The 21654-nt window shown below is 37.6% G+C and overlaps 1 protein-coding gene across 3 annotated transcripts in view; it reads right to left on the minus strand.

Annotated features, from left to right (window-relative positions):
• The window catches only part of NTNG1 (netrin G1), a 152541-nt gene that overhangs the window by 42530 nt on the left and 88357 nt on the right, over window positions 1-21654 (minus strand). For 2 of the 3 annotated variants that reach the window (XM_054285579.1, XM_054285580.1), the window contains exons 4-5: window positions 19610-19782; window positions 9743-9769 (exon numbers count right to left, since the gene is read on the minus strand). In XM_054285579.1, coding sequence (XP_054141554.1) covers window positions 9743-9769; window positions 19610-19782 — 200 coding nt within the window. Of the gene's footprint in view, window positions 1-88; window positions 155-9742; window positions 9770-19609; window positions 19783-21654 lie in introns of all 3 variants that reach the window. The other variant, XM_054285581.1, reaches the window with a different exon arrangement.

Genomic DNA, 21654 nt, shown 5'->3' on the forward strand with positions numbered 1-21654 from the left:
ATCATTGTTATTACTTTTGCCACCCTGTGGGACTTGTTGAGAGCAATTTCAGTACCTTTAGACCACTAGGAATTTTACAGCATCCTACCTTGGTTTGGTTTAGAAACCTCAAGGGAAGAAATATTCGGCCATATCCTATCAAACTTTGGAGGATCTGCATGCATCAGGAAAAATCAGGTTTTGTTATTTACATCTGTGATATTGTTCTAAACAGGCAAGCATATGGACAAAGACAGAGATTACACACAGCTATTACTGGACTAGTCTAAGTTGCACTAGAACAGAACATGACTCCACAGTGAACAAGAAAACAAGCAATTGATGATTCCCAAAACACCAAATGGACATAAAATACTGTGCATAACAATTTCTCTTCTATGGCTTAAAATATAACTTTTCATGACGAGAAGATATCTTGGCCAATATATATAGTTCTAACACCAGGAACAAAACAGGAACATATTGTGTTAAATCTGCTCTGCAGAGATAAAACGACAGTATCAGACAAATATGGACTTCTTACCAAAGACACATATCTTACTGTAACATCCTGTTTCAGGGCCTTTTGAGTGAATTACATATCTGTTATCAGAAGGAATATATTTACCAGTAGAGTGGGTCTCTTCTTTGGCTCTCACACTTTTGTGCGTTTCATCAATTTCCTATCATCTGATATGTCTGCTGATATATTTTACAGCTTGATTTTTTTTTGTCATAACGTTAAATATCTAAGTTTCTTATAAGTTTTACAAAATGTGTTACTTGCATGAAGCATTTTGTGGGAGCAGTAGAATTAGCTGTGTCTCTTTAGCTCTTCATCTCCTTTGATTAATATGTTCTGGGGCTGAGGAAGTGAGGAATGCCAACCCTTAGCAGACTGGTGCTGGGTCTTGGAGCTGAAAGTGAAGGGGATGGGGTTCTGGGGAAGGAAAGAAAACTTGTTTCTCTGTTGCCATCTGCCTAGCTTTGAATATTAGACTTGGACCATGTTTTTATACTCTTTTCTGAGTACTGCAGTGGATGTGTCTTGTCTGAACCAAACAGAATTCTTCTTAAGGGTCACATCAGCCTTTGTCCCTGAAGTCCTCCCACACAAAGAACAATGAAAGGAAAGGATGGGGACCTGCACTGTGCCATTTTCTGTTAGGCAGTCTTCTGCATTTGAAAGGGTCAAGTTGTAATTTAATCACATAATTACATCAGATTCTTGCATTTTTGTGCTTTTTCCTTATCAATCCAGAAAACAGAAGAAAGAAAAATGGAACCAGTTTGGTAGATTCTCAAAGAGTCTACATATTGACTGACATTAACCTGCCTCTGCAGGACAGATCCACCAATTCCCACACATAGGAAGTGCAAGTGCCCCAGTCAGAGTGGATGACAAGAAGTATCTCCAAGCTGTCCCTAGGGAGGTGCTGTGGTAACCCTCACCCTTCCACTGACACACTGCTACCAAGCACCTGACAGACCACCTTCCTCCTCATCAGACACTCGCTGACAAATTACTTGCACAGTTAATTCTCTGTCAAATTTTGATAGATTTAGGAGCACTGAGACTTGACCTAAACATTTTAGGCATAACATAAAAATCAGGAGTTAAAAAAGGAAAAGCAGTCATTATGGACTATGTTGTCCTGCTGTCTCTTGAGCCTTTTTTTTCTTTTAGCCATTGTACAGCATCAGAGTTGTCACTGGTCACGTTTCAGACTGGAGCTTCAAATATCCTACTTGTATTGTTGAGTACAGTGTGGCACACCTGCTATAAAAATTCATATGTATAGTGGTCTTCAACTGAAAAGGCCTAGGTATTACCAGAGGTAAAATTAATGGTTTCAAAGAACTTTTTAATGCCTTAGGACTAACCCTCTGGAATTTGTCATTTCATAAACTGTAGGTCCTATATAGTAAATCAGATACTTTACATAAACTGATATAATAAGTAATATTTAATATATAATTTATCCTGATCATGATTTTTCTAAGTAATATCATTCCTTGTAATGCAGAAAAAATTATATTTACATATTTTTTAGAAATTCTATAAATGCTATAGATCTGTGCTTGTTTTAGCAAACTTACTTAAAATGTAGGTTGTGACCTACTGCAAAATAATGAAAAATTCCCTGACCCTTTAAATTAGATAACACTGAACTGAGTTTCTTAATGGGCAACCAAAACCAATAAAGTTGGAGTTTACAGTGCCTGGATATTACCATTTAAGTATTATTACTAGTGATTATTACTGGTTATTACTGCTAATTATAACCATATTAGAAGGGACTTCTGGAGGTCATTTATTTCCACAGTTTGCTCATGGCAGAGTCAACTTTAAAGTTAGATGAGGTTGTTGAGGGTCATATCCAGCTGAAACCAGCTGCTGCTTTGCAGTGTGGTTAGTGCTCCTTAGACTTTATGCTTCTGTCATGTGCTTTTTTCAGTCTTTGGTTAAGAGGGTATCTTTTACTCATATCCTTTATTCATGGCCTGTATTTCCATCAAGATTACAGCTTTCTTGATAAAGGTCTATCTTTCTACCTTTGAATGTTTTTTTTAATGGCACTGACTTGAAATGTTTTATCTGAAAAGGTAGGTGAGAAGTCCAAGTCCAAGAATGTTGGATGTCATTCCCACATGTACATTGGAGCAGATGAGTCATCCCTTGAACAGACACTGGGAAGATTCATTTAGCAGCTAGTTATTCTTTCACAGCAACCTGTGAAAATATTTCTAGTCCTTGGTGATTACCACCAAGGGCTTTATTTATAGAAGAGCTGACTAGATAAACCCATCTTTTCCAGAAGTTCCATGCCCAGAAAGTGCTTTTTGTAATTAGAGTCATTATTTACCAGTATAATAAATGAATCTTGGGGTAGGTATTCTATAATTCTATTCTATTTAATCTACTGTAGACTATTCCATGACAGTTGTTCTGGGCAAACAAGGCTAAGAAACGTGAAAAGAGTTTCTAAATGTATGTTTGAGTGTTATTATTTAAAAGTGAAGCTACTGTAGGCATCTTTAAGAGTGGAGGTATGCAAGCTGTGTGACTGAGAAAAAAATCAGATGACATTTTAAATTTTACATTGGATATTTTTGCATCTTTAGTTACTATTGTTCCAAAGCCAATTACATGTAGAAAGTAACTACTGAAAAAAAATTAATTTTCATGAAGTAAGAAAAAACTTAGTGCATTATATTTATTAGATGTATGATAATTTCCTTTTTCTCCTCCCAATCTTTTTTTTTTTTTTATTTCCTCCCTGACATACTGTATCAGAACTACTTCCAATATTAAATGAAGAAAATCTGCCTGAAATATTCACTGGAAGTACAGTCTGCACCATGGGCTCTATCATGGTTTCAAATGGGGGAAATAAAGGAAATGAATGGGGAGTTTCAGCCTAATTCCAACCTGACAGCTGCACATGAAAACAACCTGTCACGATCTTGACAGAAATTAATGGGCATTTTGTTGGTTTCTCACTCCAAGCAAGTACTGAGCTGGCAGTAAAAGGAAAGTGTATTCCCAGAGAGAGGGGCTGTCCCTGCTCAGGGGTGAGGGCAGAGGTGATGGAGCACAGAATTCTCCGCTGCAGCCAACAGTGCCCGATCCCCTCCTCAGGTGATCCTGCAGGCCCAGCCCACAGACAGTGCAGCTGCTGGAAATTACTACCCATAAATCTCCAAGTCTTAAATAATGCTCACTAGTGGCAGACAGGGAGCACTTGTGTTAGCAACTATCGTTATTAATTTAATTTTTAATAACAATAAGGAACCCCAGTGAGATATGCTGATTTAGATGTTTTCTAACTTTCTTTCAATTTAAAAAAAATTAAAAATGTATCAGTATAAACCTAATGATTCAGTAGAACTTCATGTCTCTAGCCACAGAAAGCTGGCCTTGCTGCTACCTATTTTAAACCATGAGTAGGCAGCAGTAAATATCTGTTCTCAATTATAGATGCCTGCTGAGGACAGTGGACTTATTACAGTTGTTTTAGGTGCTAATATTGAACAAAAAAATTAGGATTTTTAAGAAATAATGCTCATTGAAATCACTGGCAGATTTAGTAGCTGCTGGAGTAACCAAGTGTGTTTATGTCAGGTTATATTCCACCATTTCTAGCAATCATCATGTCATTGTTACAGCATTTCTATCTCCTTTGGTCTTTTGGAAGCTATGATAATCTGCCTCACATAAAATTTGCCTTTTAGCACTTTCATTAAACTGCAAAATCTAAATCACTGAAAGAGAGAAATGCTGATTTTTTTTTATCAACCCTTTATTAAGTTAAATAGTAGGCCAATATTAGGCAATCTTTCTTGGAGCAATGTAGGAAGTTTCATACCTGTTCCTTTGAAGAAAGGAGAATTCTGCATAAATGTGAAGATGTGGTTGTTTTATGGTAGCTCCTCAGCCATAACAGCTTTTATAACTGTTGGAAGAATTTAAATGTAATTAGTCCTTTATGTGTCCACTTGCAGAGTAAAAAGAAAGTGATCTTTTCAGAGGATTTAAAATAATCCAAGGATCCATCTCTGGAAACCTTCAGATATCAGAAAAAATATACCAATGATTTGAATAAATTTTTGGCTGATTCTCAAAATAGTGAGAGCTGAGGGAATTCTTCGATTTTAAGTATTTCCATTAAAATGTTTATGGAAGTGCACAATGAATGCTAGTATTTTTGGAATTAAACATTTAGGTACTTTGTCATCAATTACTTTGTTGATCGTTTGCAGGGGTTGTGTTGTTATTTGTTATTTGGACTGGTTCTGCTTTTTCCTATAAAATGTTAAAATTGTCTGATCACCTGGAATTACTGTGCAACAATTCACAACTGATGAACAGTAAATAAAGATTTTTTTTTTTAAATCACTATGCTGATTTGGAAACCTCATTATTTGCTTCAGTCAGTGAAATAAACTGATGTCTTAAGGAACAGAAAGAAAAAGATGAGAGGGTAACATAGAAACACATTTTTTTCCTTTTTTTTCTGACAATTTCTCCCCAAGTTTTATAGATAATTAGATTTTAAAATATCTTTTTGGGTCGTCTCTACTCTCTATAAACTTCCCTGAGTAACTGAGCTCAACTTGCATATAGCAAGTGCCATGTGCTTTGCATGGGTACCATGGTACATATTGAAATGTTGCCATCTTATTTTCTAGAGTATCCTATCACTAGATTATTTATTAATGGTTAAAAGAAAGATAGCTATGAACTGAGTAGTTCTCTATATATTGCAGCACATTAAAAAGCATTGAAAACACTGTGTTTTCAGATTGATAGACTGATTTAAAATAACTCAAGATGATGGTGGAAAACTGGGAAGAGGAATGAGAAACAACTCTAAACTGTCAGTGGCTGTGTCTGACACTGCTGAGCACAGCTCTTCTTATCTGTTAAAATTGGTGGATCTGGCAAAAGCAAAACTGAAACAAAGGCTCCCCCAAATCCCACCCAAGGACCGTGCAGTGCTCCCTGGGGCAGCACTGGTGGTTTCTGACTCTGCCCTTGAAATCACTTGATTTATTTATGTATTTGTCACAGCAATTTTAGCAAAGAGGCAGTTTCTGCTCTGTGCTGGGCTCAGTTCTGCTTCCTCACCTTCGGGGGTCACACCCTAGCTATAGAGCGGGAAACTGCCTTTGTTGGGACTCCTACCAGGTACAATTATCTGTAATGGAATTATTTGGAATGTAAATTTCTCTCAGATCCAGTATTCAAATGAGCACATCATACCACAAAGGTTGTTTGTATTTTCTTTCAGCTCAGTAATGTTTTAATATAGTGTAAAATTGAATTTTTAAAGCAAAAGATTCCAAGAGCTTCAAAGCATTAACGGAGGGAAAACAACTACTGGCTTGATATTATAATCAGTTATCTAGATAAGGTGATTGCCTTAGACTGGAAGCCTGATTAACAATATTATTTATTAGAAGGTCAGATTTGGATAAAATTAAATTGAAATGAGAATATTTTGCTTATATGTCCAAACTAATAGATACAGTCTGAAGACAATATTTGAATGTTTTAAGGAGATAAATATCTTAATGTTCCCTCAACAGTACAGCTTTCTGTAAAACTTGACCTCAAATAATGATAGAAAAGTAATGTACAATCTAGTTATGCATGTTTATGCCCTGCTGACATGTGTTGGGTATAGACTCTAGTCTAGAGCTTGGCATGGTAATGGCTTTGCTCACATGACTAAAGATTTAATAAGAGAACTTCTTGGTTACTGCAAAAGGGCAAAAATCGGGTCCAAAATACTTTGTGTTGTTATTAAAAAAGAATAGAAAATCCACTAGTATTTACTCTCACCTCCTTTGAAGATATATATTACCACATTAGAATTTCATTACAAATGTGGAAAACAAACAAAGTTACACTCATCCAGACACTATTTTAGCTCCAGAAAAATACCTATGAGATTTTTCATGGTTAAGAAAACAATAAAATAAGAAAGTGCCCATTCAGTCTTTTTTTTTTTTTTGGTTACTACTTCATCTTGCATTCATTATCATTAAAAAAAAGTTATCTTAATTTAAAATTGACTATAAGGAAGAAAAAAAGCATAGAGAACAAAGCAGAAAATATTGTTTGGTTATTGTGATTGCATCTTGCACTTGGGTGCATGGTCTGTCTCTAAACTCTGACTCATCTGCCAGCAGCAGGCTTTAAGGTGATAATCGCCCACACAGAGCTATTTGCACATCATGTCTATCTTATCCTCTATCTAATTATACCCTCTGTAACAAACTGCTTAGCATAATTAGTGGAGTTATGCTTTGCAAAAAAAAAGAAGCAATAGTTTAGAAGATTCAACTTTTTGAAGGCATACATGTACAGATTAGTAGTGTTGGTATTTCGTCACAATAATGAACATTTTGATGCACTGGTCTGTGTAAAATTTGTACAATCATTATTTTAGCAAGTAAAATAATGCAGTTTTCAGGATATTTACATACTGTATATAAGCATTGATTAAAATTATGAAATGGTTTTGGGACTCATTAATTGCTAACACTTTCACCAGTATTTTTTCAGACATGGCTGAAAAATGCTGAAAGAGCCAGCACTGCAATCAAGAACGCTGGAAATGATCAGAGAACCTATTATTCAACTGATAGACAACAGCAGGTACAAATGACCTTAATGGGAAAGCTCTGGGTTGTTTTTTTTTTTTTTTTTTTTTGTTTGTTTGCTTTGTTTTCTTCTAGATGATCAGAAAGGATGTTTACTAATGACCACTGGTTTTTTGTGTTCAAATTTTAGTGCTAAGCTGCTTTAATACAAAATCCTTTGAGGTAAAAAAAAAAAAAAAGGAAAAAAGAGAATAATACATATATGTGCACACAGGTGAATATATTTTATTATTTGCTGGCTTTCATTGCAGTCTCAAAAAAGTGTTAAATGAACATTGCTTGAGGTGGCATCTTCTTTGCATGCTGGAAATTTAGTGTTTCTAACTCCCCTGCCCCAACCCCATCCTCTTTATAAACTAGAAAAAGCTGGGAGCACACAAAAGCCAATACCCTGCTGTAGGTGTTTGCTGCCAGGTAAAATGAAACCCAAACTGTATCTCCTGAGAGTAACTTCCCGCCCCCAGATAGAGAAAAACTCTGCTGATACGAAAACAAATACTGTGTTAGCATAGACAAAACAAAAATCATGCAGAATCCATTAAAGCAGCCACGACTAATTAATCTTGTTTGGTTTTGTGTGTTAATTGGACTTCTGTTAAATTCTATTTGAGAACAGGATAAATTTATGGATTCTATCCTTGTTTAACAAAAATTCTACTATTCCTATGTTATAGGAGAGGTGTTCAGAACACTAAGCAAGTAGACTTATTTCTCCCCTGAGATATTTAGGAAAAATCACATGGAAAAAGCAAGCAGAGTATCAGTATTTACTTGTGCTCATGAAGAGATGCTCATACTTCACCCTTTTCAGGGAGACAAAGAAACATGTTGAATTCTACCACATATTATCCCAAGACATTAACAACAGACTAAAGATAAAACACAGATTTGCATAAACTCTTGTATTTCCTATAGAACGTTAAACAGAATTATCTCTGACTGTAATAAATAAACTGTACCAATCATCCCAGTGTAAAATACAAAGAGGTCAACAATGCATCCTTTCAGCTCACCATAGTTCAAAAGGTATTTGAGTTTCCCTATTAAGTTTTCAAAGGCCAACATCTGCTGATGCTCAGAAATGGTAGATGTGGTGACGAAGGCTGTATGGAGGGTGAAGTGAAAACACAACCATATAGACCATGCAACACATTAGTACTAAGAAACTACAGCACAATCAAACTCCAAAGAACTATTTCCCATTCATCCCATTTCTGTTATTAACGGCAGGAGTATTTCTGAGAATGGTGACATAAACTTAGTCTCTTTCATTTAGTTAATTTTTTTTTGTAATGTATATATGGATAAACACAAAGTTTTGAAAATAGCACATCACTATGAATCTGCAGGCATGCAAATACCAGAGCAGACACTAGAGCAGGCAAATGACATTATTAAGATGGAAGGCTTTCATTTGCACATTATTGTCATTGATGCTGTTGTTCTATTTAAAGCAGAAAACAGATGCTGTGGCATTCAGCTGCTAATGCTGCTTGCACTTGCAAGGGAGATAGTTTTGATGGCATTTAACTTGCCTGTCTAGAGCTTGACAAATCAGTGCTATTCATCAGCTTAAGTAAACTGAATTGATTAAAAATTTATAGTCCTGACCCTGCATCATAAGAAGTGAGACAGTTTTACCCAAATTGTGAAAAACTTTTCACTTGGGTATCAGGTATGGCAAATTGCATTTAACAACTGTGGTATTTTATAACTGTGATTGTCCTGTTTTATGCAGGTTGTGCCCAAACTATCTGCAAAGCTAAGGCTATGGGGAATATTCTTTCCTTGAGCCACAGCGGGATCCCATTTCTCCCTCCCTGCTTTATTGGCAATTAACTAACGTGCCATGACTGTGTGCACTCCTCAGCTGTGGAGCTCAGCCGAGGCTCACAGCTCAGCTGCTGTGCACTTGGTCTCTCCACGTGTTTTGTTTAAGTAATCATCTCTTTCATTGATACAGTAGTTCTTTATGTAACGGTGTCATGGTTTTGTTATAGTTTGAGTTGCATTTTGGTACTTTGATTACATACAGGAAAGCATTTTTCTGTGAAGGAACATAATTCTATTTATTTTGTGGAGTAAAGCCGAGTTCAAAGCCTGCTAGAGTTAATGCAGATTCCAGCAGATACGCTGCATTTGCTAATCTACTTCATAGAAATGAAAGCTATTCCATTTATAAACTTTTCCATTTGCTCTTTGAATTTACACACACATATACATATAGGAAAATTATTGGTCCTATACTTCTGTTATTAGCAAACACTTTTCTTCAAAATGCTCAACAAATATTTTCTCGGCAACAGTGTCTTAATTCTTTGTGTCACACTAGTTTTATATGACTCGGTGCTCATCTGCTGATAAGAATCGATCAGAAAATCTGGGGCTGAATGCAGATGTAAGGAGTGACATTGTCTCTGACCACATAATAACAGTTACATGTTAATGCCAGAGAGGAAGGCCAATAAACAGCCCCTGCACCACAGGGCATGCTGTCAGAGAAACATTATCTACACCAGAAAGGGATGTTGGGAAATCAGATCCATGAAGCTGAATGACAATGCAGAACAATACTGGTTTTATTACTTACTACCAATACTGGAAATACTGGGTATACCTGCAGAGAAAGAAAACACAAAGAAGTGTAGTTAGCTGTTTGCTGTAGCTGGATGAGCTATTACACCTAAGATTCTGAAAACATCTTTAGAATTCTTTATCAATACATAGTTAAACTCAAGCATCTGCCATTATGTGCCCAGTCCTTTATAAATGCAGTCTTTTAGATTTTTCAGTATGGGGCTGCAGGGACCACTAAAATGCATTGACAGATGGGATCTATACCAGCTCTCTGAACTTCATGAATTTGTTCAGAACAGTTTTGTATTTCAACTAACCAGCCATTAGGTTTAATGCTCTAGATAAAAATATCAGTCATGCATGTATTATGCAGATCCAGGAGAGTAATTTAACCAAGGGATAGATGCACTGCTAACTGCTTTGGCCAGCTGCTTAAATCAGTTGGTACCTTCTGTTGCATTAATTGTATAGAACTATTTTTTTCCTCTTTTACCTGACAGTTATCTAAATTAAGCTATGTAAAAGAAATGTAATTGAGTGAAACAATCTAATGCAGTAGGTTGGCCATATTGATTAAGCCTCTCATTGATTTATTTTTTTTCCTGTGTTCATTTCAATTCCTAAACCAAATTAATGCAAGGAAACCATTCCAGAGACAGGTGAAATTTACCATAAGAGGCGGGGCTGTTTAGGAGTAAAACTCCTTCACTGGATAAGCAGTGTGAGATCTCATGCTGCATAATGCAGTCTCGAGAACTGGCTTCTTGTCAGGTCTGCCCTGAAAGCTAGGCTTTGTGTGTAGCACAAAACTATGGATATGAAATCTTTCCTGAAATGCCATTTTCTTAAGACTAAATGCCACTGTTAATGGACTGTGGCTCATAACTTGGGTTACTGCAGATCAGTATTGAAATCCTGGGTATTTGCATCCTCTTCCTTAAATACAGTTTGCCTTTTTAAAGTTTTACTGATTTTGTGGCATGCATTTTCTTGCAGAAATCTGTTTCTCCATTAAACATCTGCTACACTTCTTTCAACATCTATCTTAAAGTTCTGCCTTACTCACAGACAGCATGGACCTCACTCTGCAATTAAGTGAAGGAATGTCTTGAGAATAAATGATATTCAATGTCAGCAAGGTTGCAGAGTCAAGCTGGGAAAAATCCTCACTTGTGGCATGGCTAAGACAATGCTGAAGTAAGAGAATTTGCAGAATGGGGACCAAAGCCAGACTTATTATGTTTCCCCACATCAATCCTGGGACACATATCAGAATTGCAGCTCCTGGGTTTCATAGCCTATGGAAGCTGTGGCCTGGCAGAGCACCATGGACAGCACCTGCTGCTCACCCAGCCCCACACTCAGATGCTGTTTGCAAACTTAATTATTTCTACTTCTGCTGAGATTAACGTGTATTTTCCAAAAGTATAGCACCATGAGGTATTGAAAGCTAAATGCAAATATCCTCATAATAAAACAATGTGGTCATAGTTCCAATAGTAACAAAAAGTGGTTTTTTTTTTGGTTAAGATAATTAAAGAGAACATCTATCCCCTTATTTTAAGTGTCAAAAAGACAATCAATTTTCAAATATTTTTCCTTGAAGTTTCAATAGCAGCTTGTTTCAAGTTTTGCAAGTCATTGTAGCTGGTTTAAATTAGCAGGATTAGCTTTCCTTTATACACTCATGGAACCTACACAAATATTAGATAAAAGACAAAAACTGTGTTCTTGCAGTCACACTTGCGCTGTGAAATGGTATTTGTATTTCCTCTGGGTATACTCCCCCGCCTCAAACCTCTCTGTCTCCTACACACACATACATTCCTTTCTCTCCTGAACAGATTGTAGCAAAGGAAGAGGTTTTCCTGCAAGTCTGCTTGCCTCATATTATTGTACTTCAAAATTTTCAATGAATTCATAGTGATAAATGCTTCCTGGGCAGAGAATAATGAACACAAGATGCCTGCTAGCCTGAGGGCTCTGTATTAACCTTGCAAAGATATCTTCAGGTTCTGTTTCAAAAGCTGTTTTGCTATTTCTGTACAGAGTTTCTTAGCTGGTGTGGTGTTCTGTAACCAGACTGGTTTTTGTACTACCAGGTATCCCTGTGTGAGGTGACTGGCCTTGATAGTGCACTACTTTATGCCCTTCTTACTAAAGAGAGTGAGAATGACACTTCTGAGTTTGTCTGGAAAAGGAGCTGGTTATGTAGGGCCACGAAGCAGGATCTATTAACACTCTGTGAAAACCGCACATATGATGGGGAAATTATTCTTAGAAGGAGTGTTTGTGTGAGATCTGGAGTTACATATTGAGGCTAGCTCTTGAATTCAGCTGAGCTGGATTTGCTGCAAGTCCTTAGGTAATCAGGCACAGGAGGTGTGATTCTGCTCTCCCTCTCTGTCCGTGTGGAGGCAGGCAAGGGCCTGAGTGCAGGGCTCTGCCCATGCCACCACTGCTGGGGGCTGTGGGATCATCCCCCCACTGCTGGGGACAACGACAGGCTGTGGGATCATCCCACCACTGCTGGGGACACCCACAGGCTGTGGGATCATCCCACCACTGCTGGGGGCTGTGGGGTCATCCCCCCACTGCTGGGGACACCCACAGGCTGTGGGGTCATCCCTGCACTGCTGGGGACACCCACAGGCTGTGGGATCATCCCACCACTGCTGGGGGCTGTGGGGTCATCCCTGCACTGCTGGGGACACCCACAGGCTGTGGGGTGATCCCCCCACTGCTGGCCCTTGGCTTGAAGCTGGTCTGTTACATGGTGTGGATCGTTTCCAGTCAGCCTTGTACTGAAATCTGTGAGTACTGTGCAGCAGTGAAGTGATGGGGACAGGTTAGAGAGATGAAGGATCAGGCCTCCTTTGATGGACAATTCTATTGAACAAGGTACAAAAAGGGATTCAATTTACATCTATTCAGTTGTTAAACCAAAGCAATGTTCAGCCTAAATTGTCTTCCAGTTGAAATCACTGGGATGGTTACTAATGGTAATAGATTTATAGTGAAGGCACATCAAGTAAAGCATGCAAAATAAGTTCAGAGGTTGGTACTGCCCCTGAAATTGCAAATATTGCAGGAAAAAGTCACTAATACTATTTATTATTTTTGACTTGACTTGAGGGCGGTAGTTTGGTATATTACATGTTCACTGTAAGTGCATCTAAATATATATGCATTACTTGAGAGGAAAAAAATCTGGTGTTTTCCTTTCATATGATCTTCTGCATCTGCCCTGTAATTTTCTCATTCCCCCTACTTCCAGAAATGGGTTGTTTTAGCTCTTAGCTACCATGGAGCTGGCTATTGAGGTGAAGAAAAAAGCAAATCAGATGCTAGCGAAGAAAGCAAGTTTTTGATTCTGTCTCTAGTTTGTGTCAGTGTGAAATCCTTAACACAAAGAAATGGATCAAGCTTTCAGTGAGAAGGACCACACTGCTGCTTCCAGTGTCAGGGCAGGTCATACCCTGCAGACCCTCTTAGCACCTCCATTGTCAGTGCCTGCATGTGCTTCTGGCAGAACTCTTAAACAGGAACAAAATACAGAGCTTTTCATAGCAGAGTCAGAGCAGGGATGTTAATGCCTCATCCAATCTTTTGCTAGAATATCTGCCCTGCAGCATGACAGCACTCCCTGCAGTGAGTCTTTCTTCCCTTTGCAGCTCTTCCATTGAGGAATGATTGCAATATCAGATGCTCAGCATCAATTTCAGAACTTCTGAATTCTCTAGCAATTTAAAGTCCTGAGAAGCTCCATGATACTGGTGTCTTGTAATCCCTCAAAGGGAGTGATCATTATGATCATAGGAGTAAACTTTTCATGGATTGTTAAACCTGTAGTCAGACAAAGGATTACACACAGTGAAAGAAAATTCTTTGGAAATTTCATCTGTTTCATTGCAAGAGCCCCAGAACTCCTGCTACTGTTAATTTTGCAATTGTTCCTCTGTATAGATTGAATTCATAGCAAAGGAACTGCTTTGATGAAGTTTGTTATCCCTCACCTCTGCTTTCCCAAGCAATATTACCAGAAATAAATGGGACAGAGGAAATAGCTATAGTTTTATTGGGTAACATCTTTTAAAATTTGGACTTCTTCATGTTATGTTTTAATGAGTCTAAACAGTATTGAAAACTCTGCTTAGGAAACACCCAGTGAGATCAAAAGATTTTCTTTTTCAAGTAATTGTAATTTATTGATAGAATATTAGAAACTTTGAAAAGCCTGAAACTCAGACTATTTTTAGCACTTTGAATATCTTAAAACAGACACTTTGCCTTCCCATGCTGCTGCTGCTTAAGGACCAGAAGTCTCTTTCATTTCACCTTTTCACTGTATATGGCAAAACCAGAGTTGTTTGAAACCAGTGACGTACAGAAACATTTCCCAGCAACAGATGTCACCATAGCCAGCACAAACAACCAGCTCAGCAGGGTCATGCAAGAGGGTAGAGTGCTGAAGGATAATTTTTCAAGCCCTATTTAAAAAAAAATACAGCATGTTATTTATAATGCATTGTTTTTAGGTATGTACCTGCAATGTTTTGCTGGCTATTGCACTGGATACCCAGTTGAAGGAAAATGAGTTTCTCAGTTGCAGATTTTGCAGTTTTTCCTGACACTCCTGTTTACCTGAATGCTCTTGATACACTGCAGTTTTGTCCTCACATTAAAGTTTCCCAGCCTTCTGTGTGACATGTTCCTGTGGCTTTATACCTTCTGTAAGCTTAATGGACTAATATTAGTATGTAATATAAATATAAAATAGGAGCAATATGAAGCTTTGCTGTTTTGTAACTTATTGATTGATATCTTCCTTTTTCTCTTTGAAACACATTGTCAAAAACATCAAGGAGCAAAATTTTATAACTTCAATATAAGTGTCCCATTCCTTCAAATCAAGTCATAAAGAAGACACTGGGAAACTTCCAGGTACTTGGGAGAATGGGCCCTTAGCAAATGGGACACTGTCTAGTTTATGAGTCTGCTTTGACTGGAAAGCAGGATGTGTGATCCTTTCAGTTAGAGGGATCCTTGTTACCTGGATTCCTGACTAAAGAGTGCAACTTAGGCAACTCCATTTATGCTGGTCCTTCAGGATGGCTTTGTGTCAGCAAGTATTTATGGGGAAAACTGAACATCAGTGAGGGTAATACCAGTGCACTTCTGGAGGTGCCATAAGTTTTGCCAGAAACTGTTTCTGTGGCAGCTGTGCTGCACGGATGCCTTGTAAGTCTTTTGCCTTTCAGGGAGGTTTTAGGCTGTGCTGCTGAGACAGAGGCTGTACCATGGCAGGGGGACCCACTGCAGGAGAAATTTGGTAAACTGAGATTGTCTGCCTGACTCTTGAGTGAAAAGAACCACCAATGTTTCCCAAAGGTCAATCCTTTGTTTCATGTTGAACGATGAATTACGACAGTCATGTAACAGCTGGGAGGGAGTTCTGCTGAGTGTGGGGCACTTCGGATACAGGTTATTGGTGGTGAAGGGACTGACACAAAGCGAGCAGGCTTTGATGCAGGGCAGCTCAGTGCAGTCTGAGACAGCTCTGTCTGATGGAGCAAAGAACCTAAGTGCCAAAGATGATCTAAACAATGAGAGGAAGAAAAGGGCTAGTGCTGTCAGACACATGCAACTGCTGAGGAGAAAAGCTATCCTGTAATACCAAGTAGAGAGAAATTCAATAAGTTCACTTTGTGTGTCAAAACATATTGCAGAAAAAACTATCTATAGAATGTGGCAGCACAAGGGAATGAATGTAGTCACAAAATAGTCAATAAGATAGAGTGGAAATATAAAATAAATGCTGTGTGGAGACAAATGGAGAAATATTGTTAGTGCCAGTAAACAACAGAGTACTTGCTGTCTTTCACAGGTAAAGCATGGAAATATGTTTTGCATTCTCCTGAAGAACTCAGGGTGACTTAAAATGGTGAAGAGATAAATGGATAAAGAAAACAGCTTTGAGTCAAGGTTTCTGCTATGACTACAGAATAATCTGCAATGGTCTTCTGTTTCAGGAGCTGTAGCTTGAAAAGGTATGATAAAGTCTTACTGGCCACAAAAATGGCAGAGACAGAGCTATGGAAATAAAAGAAGTTCCAGCTGGGAAAGATTTAGAAATAGTCATTAAGCTTCTTGTTGAATCTGAACAAATTTCACAAATTCAGAGAATCTCAAGAAAAAGTATATTTTTATTTTGTGGAAAGAAGAAAAAAAATTTCAGAGTGTTTCATTTATACAACTATTTTTAACTGTATCTTATTTAAGCATATTCATGTAAACTTCAAATATATTTAAATTTTTAAATAATTTGGTCTTAGATGAAAAAGATGGTCTTTGAAAATTAGAGGAAGGAGAAGTATCAAAGGAACACTGTATTACTGGATTATACAAAGTGCCCCCAGAGAACTGAAGTAATATATGAAGGGAAGTTATTTCTAGCAACATGTTCCAGGAACTATTTCAGCATCCACACCTGACTAGGGAGAGTACAACACCAGGGCTGCACTGCTGACCACACGGTGGAGATGGTGACATAAAGGCAACAAGTGAAGTGAAATTGCACTGGCTGTGCAGAGAGTTTACACAGTAATGTAAAACTTCATGTGCTCCAACACATACAGCCTTAAATCAGGAAGTGGCAAAAGAAACAAAGATTTACATACCATAAATGACTGCTGCTTGTACCAAAAAATTAGATAACCCACAAGAAGAGAAGCTGATTTAGTTCTGAAGCAGTGCATAGGACACATTTCAAGAAGTAGTTATCAGAGAACCACTTCTGGACTGAAACTCAACATGCTTGTTGAGAAGGAAAAGGATTAAAAAAAAATCCACTGCAGTAATATTTAACTTTGAGAGAGCGAGGAAATGAAAATGAAAAAGTTAGATAAAAGAAAAGTGAAAAGAACATCTAAAAAGATATGCATGCAAACAGCATGGAAGCAGCTGGAGGACAAGTGTATGAGAGGCTCAGAATAATCATATATAACTCATTTCTTTTTTTGTAACTTATAAAAATTAGCTCTCTTATAAGCAAAAAAAAAAAAAAAAAAAAATCCAAACCCCAATGTGAAATTGAAAACAACAGAATGTAGATGATTTTGGAAAGATACCCTTCAAACATGTAAGTCTTCTCAATGGAGAAAGATATGGGAAGAAAAGCATAAAATCTGCCAATTTAAATATAAACCAAAGTATTTTGAGAATCAACTTCCTATGGACACAGAAGTTAGAAATTGTTTTTTGTTAAAACCATCACACTAGAAGCAGGAGGCCCAGAGAGATAACTGGGAAGATAGGCAATTGAGGTATTATTAATACTATGACAAATTAATAATTAATTTAATATTGAATACTAAGTTAATTGTTTTCACTGATGTTCACAACAAAGAAAGAGTGATTCTCACCTGGTGAGCAATTTTCTCTAAGTCTGTTAGCATCTGAGGTAAATGGTATTGAACAAGAATTGCTATGAGGAAATGTTGCCCCAAGAAGTATTTTACAGGAACTCAAATATGATGTTTCTGAACTAACTATTGTAACATATAACCTGTAATTTAAGTCAGCCTTGAGGCCAGAAGAAATGTTTTAACTGTGGTACAGTCTTAAAAAAGGACTCAAGGATTGATCTAGAGAATAACAAAACATAGAAGAGGCACATTTTTATGTTATTGTAAAGAGCCATGTTGTTGTCATGTCTAGAATATCATGTGGAGTTTTAGCCTCACCAAATAAAAAAATGACATCACAGAACCAGAAGAGAAAGCACAGATGACCAGAGATGTGGCATGGTTTTATGATAAGATCAGAGAGATCAGGATTTGTCATTTGAAAAAAGACTGGAGGAGTGGATAAGGTCAAGTCTATGTAATGATAAATGGTGTACCAGATGTAAACAGAGATGCATTATTCTTTGTTCCTTCCTTATCTGAGGAGGTACTCGCTCGACCATAGAAAAATATTTAAGGCAAGCAAAATAAAATACCTTTCACTCATTGTCTCACTAAAATTTGAAAGGTATTGCCATAAGGTATCACTGAGGTATGTGAGTTGGGTGTCTCTCTCTGTTCAGCAGCCAGCAACCCCAGCAGTCCAGCTCAGAAAGCCAGTTTATTTCATGGTAACTAAGAAGATGAAGAAGAAATGCTTCTTCCTGTTTGCCAAAAATTCCTGCTGCCGATGACTGCTGAAGTCAGGATTTGAGGTAAGTGGAATATTTTTCAGCTCATACAAGGTTATGTTTTCATGATGCTACCATCATCATCATCATCAACCCCAGGAATGACTACCTATTATTTACAAAATGTTTTGATTTTTGATGAAGCTGTATATTTGCTGAAATTCACTGTTGTTGTTTTGACATAAAGTTGATTTAACAAGCTTCAGACACACTTTCAGTAGGTGCTAATTCCACTGTTCTGTCTGGTGCGTGCTCAGCTGACTGGGAATGAGGTAAAACTCACAGCAAGCTGAATTTAGCTAAAATCAACCTGGTAAATCTCACCATATTTCCCAAACATAGCTTGCAAGTATTAATTCTGTGAGCCACACTCAGTTTTTATAACAGGCAAAAAAAAGTGAATACTCTTACAAAATGTTTTTCCCTGCTTTTTGGAAGTTCATTTTTTTCTGCTCAGTAAGAATTTTATCATAATTTCATGCCCCCACACTTCATGGTTTGTTACTTGGTTTATTAATCTCACATTTTACGTGATAAGGTCCTGCTTCCTATGATCTTCATTTCTGAGTTTTGATTCTTCACAGCTGCTGCTTTGAAGTCTTAGATAACATTCTGAGCATTGCACATTGCTCCTGGTTTTAAACTTTTCCTTCAGCTGCATACATAGCTCTGTTTCTCTCAAATAACTTTTTCAATAAATTGTTATATCTAATATTTTAAAATGAATGTTTTGCTTTTAATCAGGGCAAAACTGTGGACTTTTTTTAAAGGAAGCTAGTAACTTCTGTCAAAAGGTATCCTCATTTTCTGTCCTTTCTTCAAAGAAATTTAAGTCTGTTGCTCAGTTCAGGGGGATTCTGAATCACTGTGTATTTCATATATGTGTGAAAGGGAGAACTGAGGGTCATAATTGTCTTTGTGCCCTCTCTTTCAGTACCATGTTTTATTTTGGCCCAATCTTGTCCAGAACCAGGAAATAGAGCTGTCAGTACCTTCTTGCTTTGGATAATATGGAAGTGTGCTGGAACAGTACAGCTGTGTGTTGAGGAGTGACTGTTAGCTGGAAACAAGCAGACGTAAAACCTCAGGTTGTGCCCTTGCTTTCTCTCTTCAATACTTGATCTACAAGAGTGCATCTGAATCTGGACTGCAGGTTAACATCAGGAAAACATTTCCCAACCTTTAGATCTTTAGTTAGTAATATGAAAAATCTGGCCTGAAGTGTTTTCCCCCCCCTTTTTTAAATGGAGAAAAAATGAGCAAGGATCTCACATGTTGAGCTGAGAGTGTCACTAATCTCAAGACAACAAGGATGTATGAATAGAGAGCTGAGGGCACCATGGCTGGAGCAGTACTGCAGTTATTCCCACTGTTTTCTCTTATCTGTGTGTATTTTTTATGTGAAGAGTCCTAAATTTTTCATTCCTTAGCCCTTTCTGTGCAGTGTCCAGGGATCTGTCTATGGATATAAACACGTGGTTCTCCTGGAAGTTATCTACAACCATGTGAGAGCACAGATAATGTATACTTACAATTAGCACTTACAAATTGACACCTTGTCCAGTTATACACACCGAGTCAGAAAGAAATGGCAAACCTCTGCAAACATTAATCTTCCTTCACAGTCATGATATGAGGCAGAATTGTAATAATGAAATATCCTTATTATACAAAACTACTTACAGATATTAGCAGTGCCCTTAGGTATAGGCAGATAAGAACCAGCGCTCCATGGTCGGCCCTGATAATTCTTCTTGCATTTTCCACAGTCTGGGCCTGTTGTGTTATGCTCACATTCACAAAGTAGTCTTTTGTTTTCTTCTTTACAGCCAGTAGCATGAAGGTTGCACTTACACCTAATTTTAAAAGGCAAAAATAAAACAAAGTAGGATATTATTTAGAGGTGAGGTGAGTTTAAGCTCAAGTTTTAGAAAAGCATGTCCTATGGCAACAGCTCGATTTCTGTGCTGTCCCTCTGCTATTGTTCTACCATGAAAGCATGACATCACAAAGCATCCCTGCAAAGAGCAAGCTGCAGATCTTCAGCTCACACAGGTGTAAAGGCAGAAATGTCACTAAGATTCCAAGATGCTGAATCTTGTTTTCACTAATGCAGCACCACTGAGAACAAATAAATTATTAATTTTATTTTTTTTTTTTTACAGATAGGTCTTGCAAAAATTCAAGAGTTACTATTTCCAGGAACAAAACAAGTCCTCTGCTTATGTCCTTACAGAATTTGGTCCAAATTACACCCTAGAAGCCTGAGAAAACAGACTTCATTTAGATATCCTCTGCAATACCACACTTCAATAGAAGGAAAGCTCACTATAATGGTTTCTTGCCATTCTTGTTCAGCAAGTACTGTCTTGTTCAGAAAGGAAATTTCTTTTCCTGCTTTAATTTAATATAGCTGTAGTGGCTGAAGGTCAGACAAATTATTTTGGTAGGCACATTTAGTTTTACTTGGGGAAGAAACCTAATGAAGCCTTGTGACAAAATCATTACGTAAACCAGATTCTGCATCTGGTCTTAAAACAATTGTATTTTCCTTAAATTCCCCTCTTTTCCTGAAACTAGGACACTTACAGAATGGGAGTTAGTTTCATAAACAGTAAGGTATTTTCACCTCTTTCCATCCCTTTCCAATGGATGTCAAAAACAGCTAAAATCTATTTCTGTTTGGGGCTGGAGAGAAAACCAGTATTTAATGACCTTTCCTGTTTGTTTTCCTAATGCCCATACATCTAGTAATTTGCAGGGTTCTCATGTGGGCATTTGTCACCTGTTCCATACAGTGACCAATAATTAGAGCAGAACAACATGTGGAATGGCCAAGTGCAAATTAACAGCTGTCAACCTGACTTCCATTTGGAAGGAATATGACCTGAAGCAATTGGCCACATACATATATATCCCCAGGGTAAAACAAGCTTGCAGTTGTCATAAGTAGCTGCTGGAGAAAATCCACAAGAATATGTAATACAGTAGATGGTGGAGCATTCTCCTTTGTGCTAGAATTGAATGAAATTGCCGTTATTTGAGCAATGCTCATTCTAAAGAGAAACAGGTTCAGCACTTTTAAAATTGAAATTACCAGAATGTATTCAATATGCTGGACAAGAGAAAGAGAGTAATTTTTACACAGTTTACAAAATATGTGTGCTTGAAGACTAAATCAATTGTGAATTTTCAGTGAGTTGCCATAGCAGAAGGAAAGATGCTTGTCTGGGCATCAGTGAATGACATCCATCTATTCACTAGACACTGAACCTTTTGGTAAAGGGTACTGCTATTAAAAAAAGCCATGGGTTGTTTTACTGTCCACAGGAGTATGAAAATGGAACATTCCAAACAGGAGAGATATACAGTAAGAACAAGACCAAAAAATAGAGGAGAAAAGCAGGAGAGACTGTCAAGTAACTAGAACAAATTAGAGAGAGGAAAGGACGGGATTTCTTTCCTCAGGAGCAGATTTCTGTTTTATTGTAGGGAATCAGTGTCAGAGGCAGCAAACTGATCTAGGCAAGAGGAAAAAAGTGGTTGATTCTGAGGACAAGCTGTAGTACCTAGTGCTCTGAAAGGGTGCCGCAGATTTGTACAGGAACTGAGGTGGGGGAAGATAAAGGTATGTCCCTCTGCTAATTGGAGTAAATATTCACAGCTCTTTTAACAAGCACCTGAAAATAAAGAATAGTTGTGTCACAAAATCTTGTGCAAAATCTCTT

This window comes from Melozone crissalis, unplaced genomic scaffold, assembly GCF_028551555.1.
Source record: "Melozone crissalis strain CALT ecotype California unplaced genomic scaffold, PUWL_Pcris_2 ptg000045l_1, whole genome shotgun sequence".
Classification (NCBI taxonomy): Eukaryota; Metazoa; Chordata; class Aves; order Passeriformes; family Passerellidae; genus Melozone; species Melozone crissalis.